Source organism: Chroicocephalus ridibundus, chromosome 4 (assembly GCF_963924245.1).
Source record: "Chroicocephalus ridibundus chromosome 4, bChrRid1.1, whole genome shotgun sequence".
NCBI classification, from domain to species: domain Eukaryota; kingdom Metazoa; phylum Chordata; class Aves; order Charadriiformes; family Laridae; genus Chroicocephalus; species Chroicocephalus ridibundus.
In genome coordinates, this window is record NC_086287.1 from 44,355,844 (window position 1) to 44,375,274 (window position 19,431).

Consider the following 19,431-nt stretch of genomic DNA (forward strand, 5'->3'; position numbering starts at 1 on the left):
CAGAGATGATCCTCCCACCACCTGGCCACCCTTTGGCTGTGTCAGGATGAGAGACATGGTCTAGCGTGGTCTCCTCCCTCCCCTGTTGTGGTTCCTATGGGAGAGAAATGCGCGTGTCCAGGTAGCAAGTAGCAACGTTGTGCCCCATATGGAAAGAGGGATGTGGGACCACATCTATACGCCATTGACAATCTTTCTTTATTTGTCAGGTGTGGAGCGGAGCCCTGCTGAGATGGCAGGGGGCAACGTGGATGTTTCCAGCATTTTTTCCCCGTACTGCTTAAACAGCTTTACTTACACAGAGGAGGAGTTTGACAAGCTGGTAGAATTGACCAGCTACAACATTCAGAACAACAAACATCTGATCCTTCAGGCTTTGAATTCAGCCATAGAGCAGAAACGACAGCATAAAAAATAAACGCCGTCCTGAGTTTCAGAAAGATATCCAAATATTATTTTTTTTCCTGCAGAAGAATCAAGACCTTTTTGTGAATGAACATGACAGACTTGGGGAAGTACGAAGACTTGTCTCAGCCTGTGGCTCCTCTGAACCACGTGATGATCCTAGATAAACTGATCAAACAAAATAATGATTAGTCTTGTGCTTTATTTATGTTGGATTTCACTGCTGGTGAACGTTTTTTTTCGTGTACATGCATGTATATGCAGTAAATCAGAAGTTAGGAATAGTGGTTCTTATTGACAAGTTTTTTAAATGCATGGACGTGGGACAGCAATACCAATTCTTTCAAAAATTACTAGACTACTAGAAGTTATATGTGAAGTGAAGACAAATGAGCTACAGATATTTAATTTATTCCAAATCTAGTGCAACAGAAAAATGCATAATAACTGTGGATAACTTAAAAGAAAAAGAGAAAACCATAGTTTGCTATAGTGTCAGCAAGAAATTTTGTTGGAAATAACGCGCAAATCTAAACATAAAAGAACTAGAAAATTTGAAATTTCACATGGAAAATGCAAATTTTCTATACTTCTGAATTTGCAAGTTTTATTACACCAGCAATATTTAGGTTTGGAATATTCCTTGGAAGTGACCTTTCCAAACCCTGTTGTGGGTCAGGATCAGCTCTTCTGGTGCACGTGTAAGTACCTAACCCGGGGTTGTGTTTTTCACTGAACACTCACGGTATTTAAAGGATCCAGCTCAGCATCCACGTCCCATTAATTTCAACAGTTTCAATAGTATTTCTTGTTATTATAGGATGGGATGTTGTGAGAATAAAAACATCAAAAACTGAGAGACATTCAGATTTTGTGGTAAGAAGGCAAGCTAACTGCTTTACACTGATATCCATGGGTAATTGCATGACTTTGTCGGTCCCTGACTGTATACAATTAACACACGGTATATGCAGCTACTATAAATAGCACAGGGCAATTTGTTGAAACTGCTTATTTTTGAGATGAAGACCAAAATAATTATTTGCTTTATGAAGGATTTTAATAATGCAAATACTCTGTAAACCTGTTTCATTACAGCAAAGATTCTAATCTTAAAAAAAGATACAATGGTTCAGTCAGTATCAGCTGCCCTTAATTACCTAAAATTTAAATGAAACGCAGTAACTTGTCTGTGCTGAAGTAACATGTATTGGCACACAGAGAGCTATGAATAACCCAATCACAGCTAAAATAGAAAAGAAATCCTTAATGCAAAATGAGATGTGAACCTCTAAAAGGCTAAAAATTTCTCTTCGCCCTTGCTGTCACTGCCTGTCTGTCTCTCTTCCTCCAAGCATTCCTTTACAGCTTTAAGCCTTTGTCGTCTTTAGTCTCCCACATGCACCTCCAATGACCTCAGCCCCCTTAGGGACGGCGTGTCCTTGCCCCAGCTGCTTTTCCAGGCCCTCACTACTCCATCCAATTTGCAGCCCTGGTTCAAACCTCCTGTGTGCTGAAATGGCTGTTTACTTGTCTGTGCTCATCAAAGGCTCCTCTTTGTGATCTCTGCTGCTGAGTCACGCACTCCCTTTTGGCATTGCCTCTCCTCTGCTCCAGCTGGAACTCCCCCTAGGGCTTCCCTGTTTATCATTATGGCAAACCCATTTGGGGTGACACATGTGTTTGCTACTTCTCGTACCTGCTCATCTTCCAGCTGGTGTTTCGGGCATCTTCGAGAGCTGCCATCCAAGGCTGTCAATGACACTAAGTTTCAAGAACTTGCCTCTCTCTTCCCATCCCTGCCCTTAACTATACCCCTTTGCTTCCTTGGTGTGTTTTTGTTTGTTGATCTCTTTTTAACAGAGAGAAGCCCCATTTATTCCAGGTATGCCACTAAGGCATCCCTTACTCTGCCCTACCCTCTAGGGGCTGAGCCCATCCCACCTGCCAGCAGTCTGGGCAGGCCCATACAATAGCTCCTAGTGGCGTTTTCAACATGGGTAAAATCTTGGCAAGAACTGGATCTTCTTTTCAGTTCTCCCCTTGCAATCCTCCAACTTTCATGACTTTCTTCTTTCAGATACACCCACAGCCACCTGAGTCCCACAGCAAGGTCCTTGCTGTAAAACTGAAAATACCTATATGTCCTGTGTTACTGTAAACCCTGAAAAAGGTCCGGCTTTGTCCTCCATCCAGCTGTCCTTCTCCTAGGGCACTGGTGTCCTTCACCTATAAGTAATATAGCAACCCCACAGGTAATGTTCTTGAGTTGAAGGGAAGAACACCAGCCCTGTCATGCCATCTGCAGTTGGTTTCTTCCCCTCTGAGGTATTGTAGAGGTGTCTCCAGGTGACTGCTCCTCAGCAATGGCCTGTTCTCCTGACTCCCATCTAGTCAGCACTCCTGTTCTGTGTTTAGTAGAGGTGCTTTGTTTGTGACTTAGAGGGTTGGTTAATTTGTTGGTTTCGGCTTGCTTTTTATCATTAAATTTATTAATTAATTGCACAGAACACTTGCAAAAGATTCTAGTTGTCAATTCTTGCATGCCAGTGTGGAGGCTTTGTGTGGCTTTGTCTTCTGGCATTTTTTGTTCTGGTTCAGCTGCTAATGGGGTATGTTTCCCATGCTCAGCCTCTGGGCTGTACTGAGGCATTGAAAGAATGTTAACAGCTGCAGATGTGGGCTCTTTTGGTTTTGCAGGTTGGGAGTGTCCCTTTTTACAGGAAATAGGAGTAATTTCATGGAATTAGCCCTTCAAGGGAGGAAACTGCAAAAATCCAGGCCCATGCTGTATCACAACGTTAGCAATGTTAGCACCAACAGGAGTTAGTGTGACTTTTCCTAAGTGTTTTAAAAGACAGAACTCTTGGTAGCTGTGGTAATAGGAACTACAAACACTAACATGGTGACCTCCTTAATTGTAATGAGTATGTTCTGCATCTTTTCTGTCTCTGGCTTTTCCTTATAACCTATTCATTATCTGTAGGTAAGTGAAGGGATTAGCATGCAATTGCACCTTTGCCCCAGCCCTTCCGATTATCACAAAGGTGCATCGAGAACTGGGCAGCTCAGTGAGGTGAGTCAGCCCATAGGAACCTAAGGAAAGGAGCAGTGGGGTTTTTGATCCCCTTGCAAGGCCCGTGGGTACTCGGACAGCCCTGTTGGGTGAGTGCCACGGAGGAAGCAGAAGCTAATGGGATGGTTGGCAGTGCCATTTTATGTGTTTCTGTAGCTAAAAGAGTGATCAAATACAAGATTATTGCAAACAGTCTGAGTGAAGTGAGCTATTAATTTGCAAGACTACAAGTTGCACCATGTGGAAATGTGCCTGCCACGGTGGGTACAGGAGAACATGGGTGGTAGAGCAGGACGCCCTTCTGAAAAACCCTGTGCTAAAACCAGTTCCCATGTAAAGCTCTGCTCTGTGTGTGCAATATCCCACTCTCTCTACAATGATAACGCTTCAGAAGAGGCCACCAGGGCCTCATTACCAGCAGGGCTGGTTTCCTCATGCCCTGATTATTATATGCTGGTCAACAGGTAGCAATGGGGGAGAGCTGTGTGTCTTTCATGCCATTGAACTTTTGCAGCTTTGAGCTCCTCTTGAAAGTCTGCCCCTTGTAGGGTTCCCACTGAAGCTCAGCACACCTGCAGCATTCATAAAGCCCTTCGCCAGCACCCTGTCCACCCCTCCAGTTCTTCATATCAAAACTCTGGCATGTCTTGTCACGTCTCCAGTTTCTTTCTCCTTGAGTCCTGACATTTCCTTTGCACTCTCTTCAACCCACTATTGCTTATCCCCTTTTCTCCATCCAGTTGGGTGTCTCACCCAGATGTCATGGCCTGATCCCAGCTGTTCTAGTGCTTGTAGCATTCATGCTTGTTCCAAATATGACCAAACCTCCATTGTTCAGACTTGAAGCTTCTGAGGGTACCATTGCAAGATGGAGAAGACATGCAAGAAAAAGGGGAAAGATTAAGAAAACAGATGGTATATAAAGCAAGGGAGGGAAGAAGAGGAGAGGGGGAAAAAAATAGTATAATACCCGAATATAAGTGAAAAAGGGAATTATAGCTGTGCGGTATTGAGATGGACAAGGGAAGGAAATAGGTTTTTTTGAGAGCCAAGAAGTTAATGAGAAAGAAAAGATGTCAGGGAATGGAAGGAAGAAAAGAAATAAGACATCAGGAACAAAAAGGTGGTGGAGACAAACATGTAAAATGGAGATAAAGGTGTATCCCTCCTCTAGTTTCTTCAAAGCAGGCTTGATAGGCTGTTCCATTAAAAAGAATAGCAACTAAAAAAAACCCCCTAATCCAGAAAACGTGATGGCATTAAATCTTTCTGCTGAGATTCTGACTGCTCGGGGCTTACAGACGCCTGATGTGCATACTGTGAGTCCTTTCTAGCTCCCAGCTTTCTGTTCTTTTCTCTGCCCTTTAACACTGGGAAAAGGCAGTCCCTCAGCCCCTAGCAGTACAGCTTTTCCTGCCAGTTGCTGCTTATCGTACCCTTCTCTCTCTCAACTAGTAATCTGTAAATTAGTTGTAAAGATATGAAATGTTTGCTCCCCTCCTACTTCCTTTCTTCTGCTGAGGTAATGGAGCATCCTTAGAGGCTGATGCAAGGAGGTGCAAGTTTCTACATATATTAATACACACTTTTAAATCTTGAGCAATTAGTGGCTGTTTCTTTAATTTTGCAATTTCTGCTACTCAGCTGGCTGACATCCAAAATTGTTTCAACCAGTCTTGTAAGCAAGCCATGCTCCACATTCCTCCTGGAGCTGCAGTTGTTTTGGTTTGGTATCTACTTTGCAAACATACAATGAAGTTTATTTTTGAGATTTAACAGATGATATGATTCAGAAAATCCTTCATAAATTCTTAACAAATACCTTTTCTGGTCACTCTTAAGCTCTGGTCTATGATTGCTGAGGGTGCAGGAGCTCTGATGGCTTGTAACCCGCAGCTGGCTTGGGGCACGGCAGAAAGCACCATACTAGTCATACTGCCCTTGTGCTGATTTCCAGCTCGTAAGGAGATGATAAACTTGCATGTAGCCTGCAGAAATGTGGAGAGTGAACAGTGATTCAGAAAACTTTGGGAACTGCTCCTTTAGTTTACTGTACTCCTGGGAAACATACTCCAAGTACAGAAAACATCTCACAGCGAGACAAGTCCAGGCACAGAGGACTTTCTCACTGTACAGGTAACATTGAGGACTCTATATTTGCAACATGCATAAAATCTTAAGAGACATAGAATGGAGTATAAATCTCCACTTCAATTAGGCTACTCTGAGATTGGTATGGCAAGTGCTGGGCTTTATCCAGTGTATCCCTAACTGTAACATGAAGGAAACATAGAAAAGCCTTTAACTGTGAGTGCAGACACGTAAAAAGTCATTAGTGACGTCAGTTTCTCTACTGGGAAGGTAATAACTTTCAGTATCAGAGCTGTGTACTAGTTATATGCTAGATGCATACAAATGCTGATGCATGTATGTGATGGATATAAAGTACCGTACTTTTGTCTGTATGATCATCATGTCCTAACAGGAATATAATCTACTGCTTTTAAAGTCTTTGATTAAAGACTTGCTTTAAAATTAATTTCCCAGAAGATTCTTTCTTGCCTGTGACAGGGGTAAAATGACAGGCAGCAGTAGTGCCCCTGCCTCCTGTGAGTTTCCCCTCCTGCTCCACATCTCCTTCCTTCACTAACCGCAGAAGTGATGGTCTAAGACACCATTCCTCCTGCAGGAAGAGGACAATAGCTGAGACAGAATGCCCATCCGACTCTGCTCTCCAGTGCTCTTTTTTGTATAGAGGTATCTATGTGCCTGAGAGCAGTGAGGTGGTCACAGCCAGCCCTGGTTGCGTTTCCAGCTTGCTGGAACAGCCCCAGGCTCATTTTGCCTGTTTGAAGGCCAGGCAAGCATCTATTGTTGCAAGGCATTTAGGAGGACGCTGGCTATCAGCAGTTTCAGTCCAGTCCGAGACTGTGATAAAAGAAATCACAAAGCTATATTTGAACATGTTGAAAAATGTTAAGTTTGTCGTGGAGCTCTGTTTCTCCACAGCTTGTCTTTGCAGTCAGGTGCAATAAAGGTACCTTTGCCAGGTGATTGATGCTTCTACAAACTGGGTTGTAGTGTGAATAGGAAACCTAAGTAGTAGAGGGAGAATGAGGTCTAGCAAGCACTAAAGGATGAGAGTAGCATGTTTTTTTGCTGCCAGGGCAACTATGGTTAGATCTTTTAAGCAGATAGGTTATTTTGCTTCATCTATCCTTAAATTACTGAAATATGAAATGTAAAGAAATAATATAATTCCACTTGAAGCCTCTGCTTTTCATTCTACAAATTGAGACCATCCAGCTTTGTACATTCAGATTTTAAATTAGATAACACTAGTTCAGTTGTTAATGAGAGCCTCAGAGTTTTCTTTATTTATGGCATTCCCTCAGGTGAGAGCAGAATACCTCGATTTAGCTAAAGACCATACAGATCATTCCAGAAGGCTGAGTGTGCATATAATACAGAATTAACTCCACAGACATGGAAGTCTGTACTCAGAATCCACCTGTTCTTCTCCACGGGTTTCCTTGAGGACAGGGGATCTCAACTTTCTTAAGGTTCATGATCTTTAGAGGGGTTTCTAGGTGAATATCATCATTTATGCTAACTAGTCCTCTGAACTAAGCAGCCTAGGGAAAGCTGGCCTGTTCTAATAACAAGTATACCAGTATTTTTAATGTCCCATAGCAGGTCTTCCAAGGTCAGGCAGGTCTTCTTTTCTGGTGAGTCTCAAAAAAAAAATAAAAATGAATGATTGTTCTCTGAATTAAGCTGCAAGAGGAGCTCTCCAGGACGCAGCTCAGAGTGTCCATAACCTGAGGCCAAAAGATGCTCTTGTACTTCAAGTGTAGGCACAGCTACTTTTCATGCTGGAAATGCAGATGCTATGACACAGCCTGCTGTTATTGGAGCTGCTAGTTTGTTATTCATTTGTTTTTCTGTGTTTGAAGGTGATAATTTCCACTGGGTATGCCTGGAGATGTTCATGTGCTCTTTTGTTCATGTTTTTTAGTAGAACAAAATCTCTGTAAAATAAAACTAATAAAATTAAACCGCTAGATACTATATTCTATTCAACTTGACATGAGTTTCCTGCAGTTGTTGTGTAAAGTTCGGTTGTCTTTCTCTGAAAAATGTATGAAAGCATAACTCTTATCTGCCTTGCACAGCTATTATATATTTCCTTGCTTTTTTTTTGTTGAATTTAAGGTATTGCCAGGTGCAGGAGTGACCTTGGATGATGCTTGCAGCCATAGGCATTGACTACAAGATCTCTGCTAACCCCTGGAAAAGTCAACCTCCTTTTCCCCTGCCATCCTGTTATTCCACACAATCTGGTACTGCTGCTCCCTGGTCCTCACTCGCCTCCCCTACCTACAGCTCACCTCTGCAAACCGAAGACCCAGCCCTGTGCCCATACCTTGGCCTTGCTTCCCCTGGAACAGAAAATGGGAGCAGCCCAGGAGGAGCTGGGAGCTGCTGGTCCATGCAGAAACCTGTCGGGTGGTGGGGGTGGCCCTTTCCAGGGGGGTCACTGCATGGCTCAGGGCAGCGCCTCTTTACAGACAGCGAGCTGAGGTCCTCCCGCCTATACAGAGGCTTTGACCAAAGTGGACAGGTGTGTGTCTGCACCCGGACAGGTCATTGGTAGTTATTGACACACAGAGGCTTTTCCCAGCAATCGGTTTCCCCCACACAGGAGCTGCCATCGGTGTCTGCTCAGGGCAGTCCCTGTGCCACAGGTGGGGAAGAGATGGGTTTGAAGGAGGCTCCAGCGGTGGTGCCCTTCATACTTCCTCTCTGCTTGGCAGGACAGCCCAGGACTCTCCTCACCCCAAAAAAAGTGCGGCAGCAGCGCAGGACTCAAGGGGCAAGCGCAGGCTGGGAGAGGTTCCCAGCCAGAGGAAGGTACCGCATCACTTTTGGCTGTTGTGGTTGCCCCATGAGATCCTTCCCTGGAGCAGTCACCCTTGGTGCTCCACCGACTTCGGCAATGGGAGGGAAGTCCTTTACTTATAGAGATGAGATGGGTGGGGCCTCAGGTCATTTTATAAAATAACTTGTCATTGACTCCTACGGGAGTGAATCCTGCAAACATGTCTCAGGAAGTGCTGCCCGTGGAGGTGCCAGAAACACTCTGTTACATGAATCCAGGGAAGACCATGATGCCAGGGAAGACCATGATGCCAGGGAAGACCATGTTGCCAGGGGAAGGCATGTTGCCAGGGAAAGGCATGTTGCCAGGGAAAGGCATGATGACAGGGAAAGGCATGATGCCACTAAATGCAAAGGCACTACAGGTAAGAAAATGGCTTTAAATGTTTGCTTAAGGTCCACTGCATTTGACAGAAAACAAAATCCTGTTTTGTGAATGTGTTTATGTAAAAGCTACTGTACAAACTTACTGTCTGATGGGACTAGGCAGCAACGTCTCTGCCTGAAGGAGTTTAGGGTGAAATGCTGTCTTTGTGGCTATCAGTGGCAAAAGTCCTCCTGAATCTGTGGGAGCCAAAGATCTCTGCTTTGTAGGCAAAATGAGAGAAGCGAGAGTAGCAAGGGGACAGAAAAATAAGAGAAAGTGGAAAAAATGAACAGGGAAGGAAACAATTTTTGGGGGACTGAATTATCAACCTGAATCCAGAACCAGATATAAAAAATCTTTTTTCTTCCATATTTAAATGCTACTTTTATTAAAAAGTTATTATTTCTGTATCAATAGCAAAATTTTGACATGCGTATTAATGTGACAACCTCATTTTTTTGTTACTGGAAAATGGATAAGGACAGGGGATTGACTTTTATTTCCACATTCTCATTTTTGTTCTGAATTTTCCATTTTGCTTTGTATTCTCTGGGTCATTTCAAGATTTACATTTAAGTTCAACAGTAGTATGTTATACGTTGTTCTGTGTGGTTTTTGACTGGATGAAGGCACATTGCTTCAGGAAGTACTCTGGAAACAGGAACAGAATACTTTTGACATTTTTTTATAGGAACTGTCATTTAATGGTGTTTTCCTACACTCTGCATTGTAGTAGTATTTTGGAACTTCTGTTTCCTAAAAAAATTGAAACGTTAGATTTAAAATTTTGTAATTGCAATGTGTTTCACGCTCTGGGTTCAAACCCAGAGAAAAGATTCTGGCATTTTTAAAATGGAGATGTAATACTCCTGAGATCAGGAGGAGACTGACAAAAGGTCACATTCGAAACAGAAAGCAAACCTTTATTCACAGAATAAATGCAGAGGCACCTTTTGGGCATCTCACAGCTGAAATGGCTCTTCCTTCATTGACTCGTTGAAAGGGTACCCCTGGCATGGATTTTGTACCAGCATGTGCTGAACCACATGGTGGTTCGTTCGTTATGCTGAGCGCTGTAACACAGCTGGGTGTAACCAACTCCTGTTCTAATTGGGGTTTCAGCATAAATTATTGCAAGTAGGAATTAATTATCTACCCTGATAAAGCTGCTGTTGTTGTTTTAATGTTATCATTTATAATTTCTTTTTTTCTTCAGGATGAAGACTCAGACGCAGACATCGATTCTTCAGAAGATGGTGAGCCACAAGAAGATGAAGAAAGTGCTGTACCAGACAAAGGTGATTTCAAGGTATTATGAACAAAAGAATTTTGGACAAATGAGGGCTGAGGGTTTTGTTTTGCTCAAAAGGGGAGAAGGCTCACATAGATAAATAATGATGGCAGCAGTTTGAGTGTTACGAGGGAAACGCCCTTAAGTTTATTGTTTAGATCATTTTATTCCACTTGTGTTTATGATTTTCAGAATTCCTTGTTGTATTTCTCTGATACGTTCTATTGAGAGCATGCAGAATATCTACTGTGTTAATCCCTCACTTCTAAAAGACATCCATTGGTGAGCTTTCTGTTCCACAATGCTTTCTGTAACCGAAAGGGCAAAAAGTACCAGTGATGTATGTTCTGATGTAATGGCTTCTGCCGTGCAATGTCTATCCTAGGAAGTTATGGGGGAATACTAGATTATTGAACCCTGATTTTTCACCACTTCCGTGCTTGTCAGAAAAAAACTGTAACGGGGGATTCTGTGAAAGGAGTGATGCTCGAAAGTTTTAGAGCTATTTCTTGTGTTTGAAGGTCAGTCATAGGTTAATTTTCATTACAAATTACTGATTTTGATAGGGTTTCTCATTCTGCTACTTTGCTATCTGTGCAGTAAGTACAGGTGTTGTTTCCTGTCTGTGAGGATTAGAGAAGTTTAAATGTGACTTGTGTAACAGTGTTGTCCCAAGAAGTATCTGCTTCTGAGCCATTTGTATCTTAATCCATGCAGACAGGCTATACTGAGACAAAATGAAGCTGAAAAGGAGCTTTATCTGGAAGTTGAGGTACTACTGTAAACAGGCAGACAGGTGAGCTTTGTGATAAGCTAGTTACCAAGTAGTCCTGGTACAATTTAGGTATTGAGAAATTAAAACCAATTCTTATTCACGTTTGCAGTATTTTTACTTTCTCACATACACTTTTCACATTTTAACTTTTGTGTTTGTCCAGTATTAGGATTTTTATTTAAAAAAACACCCCAAAACAAAAAACCCAAACAAAAAGAACCCCCAAACAGTGGCATTAATAGATTATACTCTATTTTCTCTGATATTATATCAGTCTTGGTTCTCTGTGGCGTTCCATCTTGCAAATATTTAGTTTACAATGTCTGGTATCTCCAGCCTGTGGACATACTGAAATTCTGGATCATGGATAAGATGAAGAATTTTGTAGATAGTAAAACAGGCTGGAAAACAATGAATTGATCAGTCTTTCGTATAAACTCTGCTCCTTACAAGGGGTAAGGAACCTAAAGTCGTGATGAGAGAAAGCAAAAAGATTTGAGCTCCTGGATTATAATAACCTATGGTAATTATACTTATGACAGGTAAATTCTTGTCTCCACTTCTTAATCCCACACAGTGATGTGTTTGTTTTTCCATTATCTGCTCAGGAGATAGGCTTAGATCAAAGAAATTTAAGAGTCATGACATTTCGAGGGGGCAGGTTTGACAGTAACGGACCAAACGAATCATCTTATGCGTATGGGAACGTAACCTTCTTCTAAACCACTATATTGCCCCTGTCTCTCACCAAAAGATTATTTTTCACATTTCAAAATTACAAAAATTCATTACAATCCCTTGGTGATGGACTGAGTTTTTGTTCTTGCATCTGGTTACGCAGTCACTGTTTTTTCTTCTATGATCAGAACAGAGGACTCTATCCTATGCACTTGCATGATCACAAGTTGATTACTGCAGCCTGTCATGTGTTTATGTGAAGGATGCGTACATCCTTCTGCTCGCTTTTTCTCAAATGTAAGTTTTCCATCATTGAAACTCAGAAGACTAAAATATGAGGGTCTCTGCCTGCTAAGAGGAATCAGCTGTTAGAAACATACCACAGCATATGCCAGCAACTGCATGTGCCTTTATGCCAACAGGCTGATTTTTATCTGCATTAAGAAATCTGTATTATTCAGGCCTTGGCTGGTACTTTGCCCCATGCTAAAGCAGCAGGCAGAGCCAGCTCTGGTATTTCAGACATCAGTGCTTATATTAAAATATTTAAGGATTGCAGCAGGTCTCATATCATTAATGTGAGGGAAGGGAAGGGGAAATATTGGATGCATAGTTCTGAATTCAGCATGAGCCATGTCTTAAAAAGGGTAAGATATGTCATACCCAGGTCAAGTGGTACCTTATTTCCCTGACAGGCAAGGGCTCCTTGCTCTTGCAAGGTTTGTGCAGCTGGGAGAACAGCTGCCCTTTGACAGAAGAGGGGCAGGTAAAACTCTTACACTTCTGCAAAGCAGGAGCTCTGGCTTCTGATGGGTTTCGGAAGCTGGAAGCAGCTCCTGAGATCATGGGAAGAGTAGGGAGCTGCGACTCTTCATGGCGAGGTTAAGAGGAGGTTGCAGCTGCTGCCTCTGATACAGGTGGGACTCCATCACGTGAACCAGGAGCTGAGGCCAGCAGGAGGGCTGGGTCCCTGCTGGTGCCAGGCACGGTGTCCCTGTTCCCTACAAGGGCAAGAACCTACTGTTGGGAGCAGGTCCAGCCCTGGGCTCAGCAGCAACTGTAAAAGTAGGAGGCAACAACTCCTGAGCCACCCCAGCCCTGTGGTTCTTGCAGGAGCATGGCACCAGCAATGGCTCTGCTCCGCTGCAGAAGCTGTTTTGAGCCCAGGTGCCTCCACTGCCACCCTGAGTGGAGTGGAAATGACAGACTGCTGAAATTACATGCTCCAGCATTCAAAAATGAATCTCACAAAGTCAAAGGAGGCCACTTCCCATCAGCTCATAGCTTTGAAATATGCTTTTTCTTATCCACATTTGTCATAAAATATCTGTGTCTGAGATAGACCTCTAGATTCCCCTGAGAATCCATAGTCAGAAATAGAGATTTTTCAGGGTGTGATGCATGTCCTGTGGTAATGTCTACCTTGGGATGAGACTCCAGAAATGTCTAACAGCTGTCAGATATAAACAGCTATTTTACAGCTATCTGGAGTTAGGTGTGATGAGTCTCAATCCTCAGATGGTTAATGCTCAGGCTAGTTTCTTTCTCTCATATTTGTTCTGGTTGGGAAGGGCAAAGTAGTATAAGAGGGCTCTGTCTTTTCATGATTGGACTATCCTATTTCCTTGGCTACAGTTCTACATATGGAAATAATTTTGAACATGCAGTTGAATGTTCTGTGTTTTCAAGTGGACCTATTTTTCAAAACCAGAAAAAAAATGGTTTTTAAACATCTGGAAACACTAAAAGATGGAGGGCAATGTTAACATTGTTAGCACTGAAAGGGTTATGCAACTAGCCTGAGTCATCAGTCAAATAATGAATCTCTGCAGAAGTCAGGATCATTGTGCACTGAGAGTATCCCTGTTGTGTTGATCAATATTTGAAGTTCTGACTTTTGGAAATGTGTTTCAAGCACAGTCTCATGTGCACAGTCACATTCCTCAGAAGTGCTCAAGTCCCATAATGGATATACGTATGAGGAAGCAATGACGGGAAGGACACAGTTCTTGTGGTCTTGCATATACCTGTCATGCTCCTGTAGGCACAGGTAAATTTTCCTTTGCTGAAACCAGGATTACTGTGGCCGTATGCATGAAAGGGGTGTTTCCATCAGGCTGTGGGAGTTTTTAATTCACTGATATCCAGCCAAGACTTCTGCTAATTCTGGTGAAAACACGGTCTGATTAGACGTAGTTATGTTGCTAATGAAAAACATGAAACACAGGGCCTGTCAAAACCAGCCGGTGGCAGCAGTGGTCCTCGGCACCCCCTTGGCCCCCGTGGAGCTCCGAAGCTGTCGATGGAGGTGCCACAGTGCCTGGAGGAGGCGAAGGAAGGAAGCAATTATAACAGACGCTTTTCCGGCGTGGAGCTTGGGTTTGTCGAGAATGAGGAAGAGCTTCAGAGATGTGGCCACACGCAGCAGCCGACTGACCGCGCTCAGCCCAGGCAGTGTGCCACAGTGGGCTCCCCTGGCCCATCCCACAGCAGTGAGAGATAGGCTCCGGCAGGCTGGGGCAGGGCTTGGCTGAGTGATGTTCACAGCCTGAAGCATCTTGATTACAAATGTAAAAAACTTGAGGATGCACATTCTCTAAGGAGACCTGACTCTCGGACAGCTCAAGATAGGCACTTCTTCACACGCCACCAGCACCAGATACACCATCAGCAGCAAAGTATTTTAGTTCTTTTGATTTGGTCCCTGGCTACAGTCTAGTTAAATTAGCACCTGAAGATGAAGAAAGGAGTGCCCCGGTGACATCCTGTGAGTGATTTCATCTCAGCAGAATGCTTCTCCGGGCCAGGAATGCAGGGGGACCTTAGTCAAGACAAGGAAGCTGTCTTTGCCAGGAAAGGCTGCTGTGCCTGTAGATGACATAGAAACGGATAGAGGCATTATTATTGGGTGACTGCAGGAAAAAGGTGTGGGTGGAGAGGAAGCTCTTTTCATGATTTTCATAGATAACAAAAAATTTTTCAGGTTGGTCTGTAGAAATGGCCTTTTTTAACCGTTGAAAAAGTAAACTGATTGTCCTCAAGGTTGCACTGAAACAGGTAATGGTACCAGCACACTGTGGCACATAATTTTCCCTGCTTACTCATTGCAGTTTTTCATCCAGCATGACAAATGCCACCTCCTCACAAGATCAGATGGAAGGCATTCCGCATTTCATGTAGAAAAGCAATAGCTGAGCACCTGCTTGGAGGACACCTGCTTTTCGGTGATATAATTTTCACCGCACACACTGAAAATTAATTTCAGGAACTTTGCATTATTTTTTGTTAGTTTATGATTGCTTTGGAATAAATACCAATCTAAAAAGGGCAACAATCAAGACCGAGAACGTGTTGGCTGCTCCTGGGGGTTCAAGAGTAAATTCTCCTTTTTTGGCTCAGTGTTGTTGGATGACTGCTCTCTGTTTTGGGGAAGCAGCTAGTGTATTCTGGTAACTGATCAAACACCTATGGTAAAACAAGGAGCACTGATCAAACACCTATGGTAAAACAAGGAGCTAACGCTGAAAACCAAAATATGCATTGACCCAGCATACATTTGACTGTACTGTTGTGGAATTGTGAGACTGGGGTAGTCTACAGTAGGCATGGTGGAGTGGTCCATACCATTGATATCGCAAGCTGGGAAAATGCTCCTAGGAATAGCCCATGCTTGAAGAAGATGAAGAAGCCTAGAGGCTGAAGAAAGGTACTGAGAGAAAAACAAGTAAAAAACGGTAAAGAATAATAGTCATCCTCTGGTTTCAGGGACTCTTCTCTCATTAAGGAGTGCTGTCATTTTGGAGCTCCAGATCCACTTGTGATGTGACAGGATGTATTATACAGCTAAACTAGTGGAGTAATTTACAGCAGTGCTTCTCAAGATGGATGCATGCCACACATACCTACATCTGAATATAAGTGTGACTTTAAAGAGGGCTGGGATAGACCTATGGAGGCACAAATCTGCCAGGAATGCAGCCAGCCTGCATCCCCAGAGTGCTCATGACAGAGAAATTTCTGTTTTCAAATTCTTACTCACCCAGGTGAGAGAAAGTCGGAATCATTCACACGACAAAGGAATCTTTTACTTCCACCGGTATAGTAACTTGGTGCCAATTATCATACGATGTTATTCTTTTCTATGGGAAGTGGCAGAAAATTGGAAGAAGAGACTATGACTTCTGCACCATGTTTGATGGAGCTGTTTGGAAAATCCCGGTAAAACTTTCTTTCCCTGGAAGTACAGAGCAAGTAGCAGTGTACGCCCGGCTTGTGCGCTGGCATTGCAGCGTGCTGTATTGCATGCAGCCGTGCTATAGACACGTGCGCATGAAGCACACGAGCGCAAGTTGGGAAGCATGGAACTGAAGACAAGCCAACAGATTGACTATGGGTGAAACAGTCACAGAGTGACTACATCAGTCTTGATTTTATCAAAAGCAAAGCTACAAATGTGACAGCGCTAAATGGGTGCTGTAGTAAATCCTTGTTAGCCCCAGGGCAGGACGCTGTGTGGGGTCTTCACCACTCAAGGCTGTGGTGGTGGAAATCTCTCTACAGGTGGAACATAATGACATAGCAGCAACCTTTTTTTTTTTTTTTTGGTTAAAGAGATTGTAATAGGTTTTAAGTAAACAGAATAACAGGACTTCTATCCTTTGCTTTATGCATGCATAGCTGCTACTTTCTTTGCTTCTCTAACTAGACCCTAGTACATTATGTTATGGTTGTCACAGTTGCTATTTAAATACACTTCTTTTGTTTAAGATGTCCTGGAATTAATTAAAATAGCAAATCCTCCTGGGAGCAGTAGAACTAGTGAGGCCTGATCACTGAGTGATTTCTGCTCTCCCTGTTGTCTTCGCTGCCCCCACCGGCAGGCTGGCAAACCCCCTGGGGCTGCCAGGACAGCTAATGCCTGGCTGCTGCCTCTTCCTCGGGGAACTGGCTGGTGGCATCTGCCTCTACCCCAGTGCAAGCACAGGTTCTGCTTTCTGCAGCATCTGTGAAGCCACTGATTTTTGTTGTGAAACTTCAGTAAGTCTTTTTTTTTGTGAAACGTGCATCTCTGAGAGCTGATTTCCCCACGCCAGGTGGGAAAATTTGGCTAACACATTAGAAAGTCATTACATGGGAACCAGGAGACAGGTGATCAGGTGGCAGAAACTGTGTACTAACCATTAAAAAAAACCCAACCCACCACGCTTCCTTAATGTCTCCTATCTAAGAATCTCAAACTGCTTTGCAAATATTGAATCCATCGGTTATCACTCAAGCAATGCCATTTGCCCGAGGAAGCGTAGCTGGAGTTGATCCAGGAGCTGGCGGCACCTTGCGCAATCTCCAGAGATAAATGGCTGCAAGACTTGCCCCATGCTTATGCAGATCCTACCGAACAATGAGTTTCTGCCTTCTAGGGCATATGCTGAGGTGCCCAAGCTCATTCCTAACATGTGAGTGTGGTGATCCACCTTTGCTAATTACCCAGCTGAGAAGGGTTAATTAACTGGGTGGAGAACTGTATTTATATGGCTATACTGTTTCTGAAACGTGAACCAGTGTCCTTGCATGGGGTAGCTCTGAGGCTGTACCCCTCCATCATTTGTTTGCAAATTTTGCAGCTTCTGCTAGGCTTTTTCTCCTTTGAGAATACTTGAAAAAAAAGATGGATGTATTACTGAGGGTGAATTTCATGAAAAAGTACTAAAAGAGCATGAAAACAAAGAAATATTGAGGCACATACAGGAGGGAAACCCTTTTTAAGATCTCAGCAAAAACAATTTAACATAACAGGAGGTGTTAGGAGAGAGAAGAGAGGATTTTAAACACATGTTGAAAAAATAATTTGTTGTGACAAAGGAGGCCTAATTGTCTTTCCATCTGAAAATATGGTCCTTTTTGCTCTGTTCTCTTTAAAAAATAATTGGCAACAGTACACATATTGTTTTAAGTGAGATTCTTCCAGCTTCTCTTTATCTGCCTTAACATCTATTTTGTCTCTGTTTATAGTCGTTCTAGGAAGTCTCTGAAGTGCTATAGAAATAGAAGGATGCTCCTAAATGAGAGGAAATCAGTTGATAAAAATAGCAGTTTTCAAAAAGAATGATTTGGAGGGCTCTGCTGTAACCACTTATGCAGGTGGAAATGTTTCTAGGAGTGTGAGGAAATGACTGTGTGTCACAGCCACAGGAAATGCTGATTTATTTATTGGCTTTGTCAGAGCAGCCTTTTGCAGATAGGGCTGAGCCAGAGACAGCTTTATGGAATGAGCCAGCAGGAAATCGCCTTCCTTAGAAGAAGGAAACCAGATTATCCTCTAATAATAAATAGGAAGAGGTCCCTGCAGTCACAAAATCTGGAGAGCCTTGTTTTATAGAAGCTTATGGCTGAGACGTTCAAAGGGACCAAAGGAAGTTAAGCACTTTCAATCTTAAGGGTTTTTTGGAGGGGGGTATTGTGCTTTATTTTTCCCCAAAGGAAACTCATACCTAAATCTTTGCCCCCTAAATCCTCTGGAAACAATTCTCAGAACATTGGTTTATCTCACAGTTGTGATTTACAAAAGCTCAGATTATTGTAACTGTTTTTCCCATACAATTGCAAAGGGAAAAAAGAGAAATCTATTTTGTCAAAGCAGAGGGTAAAAACATCTCTCTGATAGTGGTGCTTTGGATTTATCCTGTGAGAGTCATCAGCAACAGATATTCTCCACAGCACGCTTTTCACTGTGTTGGGACCTCATGGCTGGTTACTAAGGGGATTGATTGTAACTTTGAGTACGACTGCTGGTATATTGACCACTCCACCACGACGTTTACCGGTGCATTTATTCTGTTCAAGAGACTTATTGTAGCTATGTTGTAGAGCTAAACTGCCATTTCAGAGCAAGGCGGGTTGCAAACATCTCAGAGACAGTGCCGTTTGACAGGGATTTATGCCTTTCTTTTCTGCTATCATGAACCATACAGACTCAGAGTAACACAACAAAAAGACAGTGAAATGTATGAAGTGTTGAAACGAGACTTCTTTAATAGCAGAAGCTTATGTTGCAGATTTTCATCTACAGAATAGTGAGATGTTTAACACAATTTTTACCAACTGTATTATTGCTTCGTAGCACTCAGTTAGTCTGCACATTTGATACTTTTTCCCCACTGAAGGTTCATTCATACTCTGTTTTGTACCGTTCTCCAGATAGAATCCTCTCCTTGCTATCTACTGACCGTAAGGATCATCCGGATGAGAAATCTCCAGCGAGTGGACGCCTGTAAGTATCTCCATTCTTAGTGGTATCCCAGGGTATAGGCAACAAGTTTTCTTTTATAATTTATAGCAACTTTTCCAAGTGTTTCTGAAATAACCCGATGTTTATGTAAACTAATTGTGATAAACCAGGTCAGTCCTTGCTGCTTGCTGCTGTTTCATTGAATGTTCCTGTGCTTTCTGGTTGGTTTTAAGACCTGACTGTGGTTTTGAGGATTGGTACTTTCTCCCAAAGAAAGGAGAGTTTCTGACACAGGTAGATGAAAAATACTGTATCCTGTGTTGCCAAAAGCAAGGGGTAATTTTGCTGTTGGGTTGTAGCACCTTGGGAACTGTGACTGGGAGGAGCAAACTTTTTTATCCCCCCTAATCTCAGTTCTGACACAGATGAAATGAACAAGAAAAAACTTTCTAAAATCATTACCACCAGGCTGATGCCATTATTAATTACCCTGAAATGACTGTCAGTGCTGACTGAGAGCTGGATGCCTTGTCCCTTCCAGCGCTCATGCAGCCGTCTTGCAGTTGTGCAAGAGCGTGAGTCACACGGCAGGAAAGTGGTGGGAAGTAAGTGAGCGGGAAAGGAAAATACCAGTTTAGTTAAAGGATATGGACTACCCACATGTGCAGTGAGA

The 19,431-nt window shown here is 42.9% G+C and overlaps 2 protein-coding genes across 2 annotated transcripts in view; both read left to right on the plus strand.

Moving 5' to 3' along the window:
* LOC134514320 (cytosolic phospholipase A2 epsilon-like) overlaps positions 1–418 on the plus strand; it is a 36,080-nt gene extending 35,662 nt beyond the window's left edge. Inside the window, exon 20 of the mRNA XM_063332001.1 lies at positions 210–418. Within this exon, the coding sequence (XP_063188071.1) occupies positions 210–418 (209 nt within the window). The remainder of the gene's footprint in view (positions 1–209) is intronic.
* An 8,242-nt stretch (positions 419–8,660) lies between these two features.
* LOC134514826 (uncharacterized) overlaps positions 8,661–19,431 on the plus strand; it is a 58,351-nt gene continuing 47,580 nt past the window's right edge. Inside the window, exons 1-3 of the mRNA XM_063333143.1 lie at positions 8,661–8,787; positions 10,006–10,098; positions 18,728–18,800. Of these exons, the coding sequence (XP_063189213.1) occupies positions 8,668–8,787; positions 10,006–10,098; positions 18,728–18,800 (286 nt within the window). The 5' untranslated portion in view covers positions 8,661–8,667. The remainder of the gene's footprint in view (positions 8,788–10,005; positions 10,099–18,727; positions 18,801–19,431) is intronic.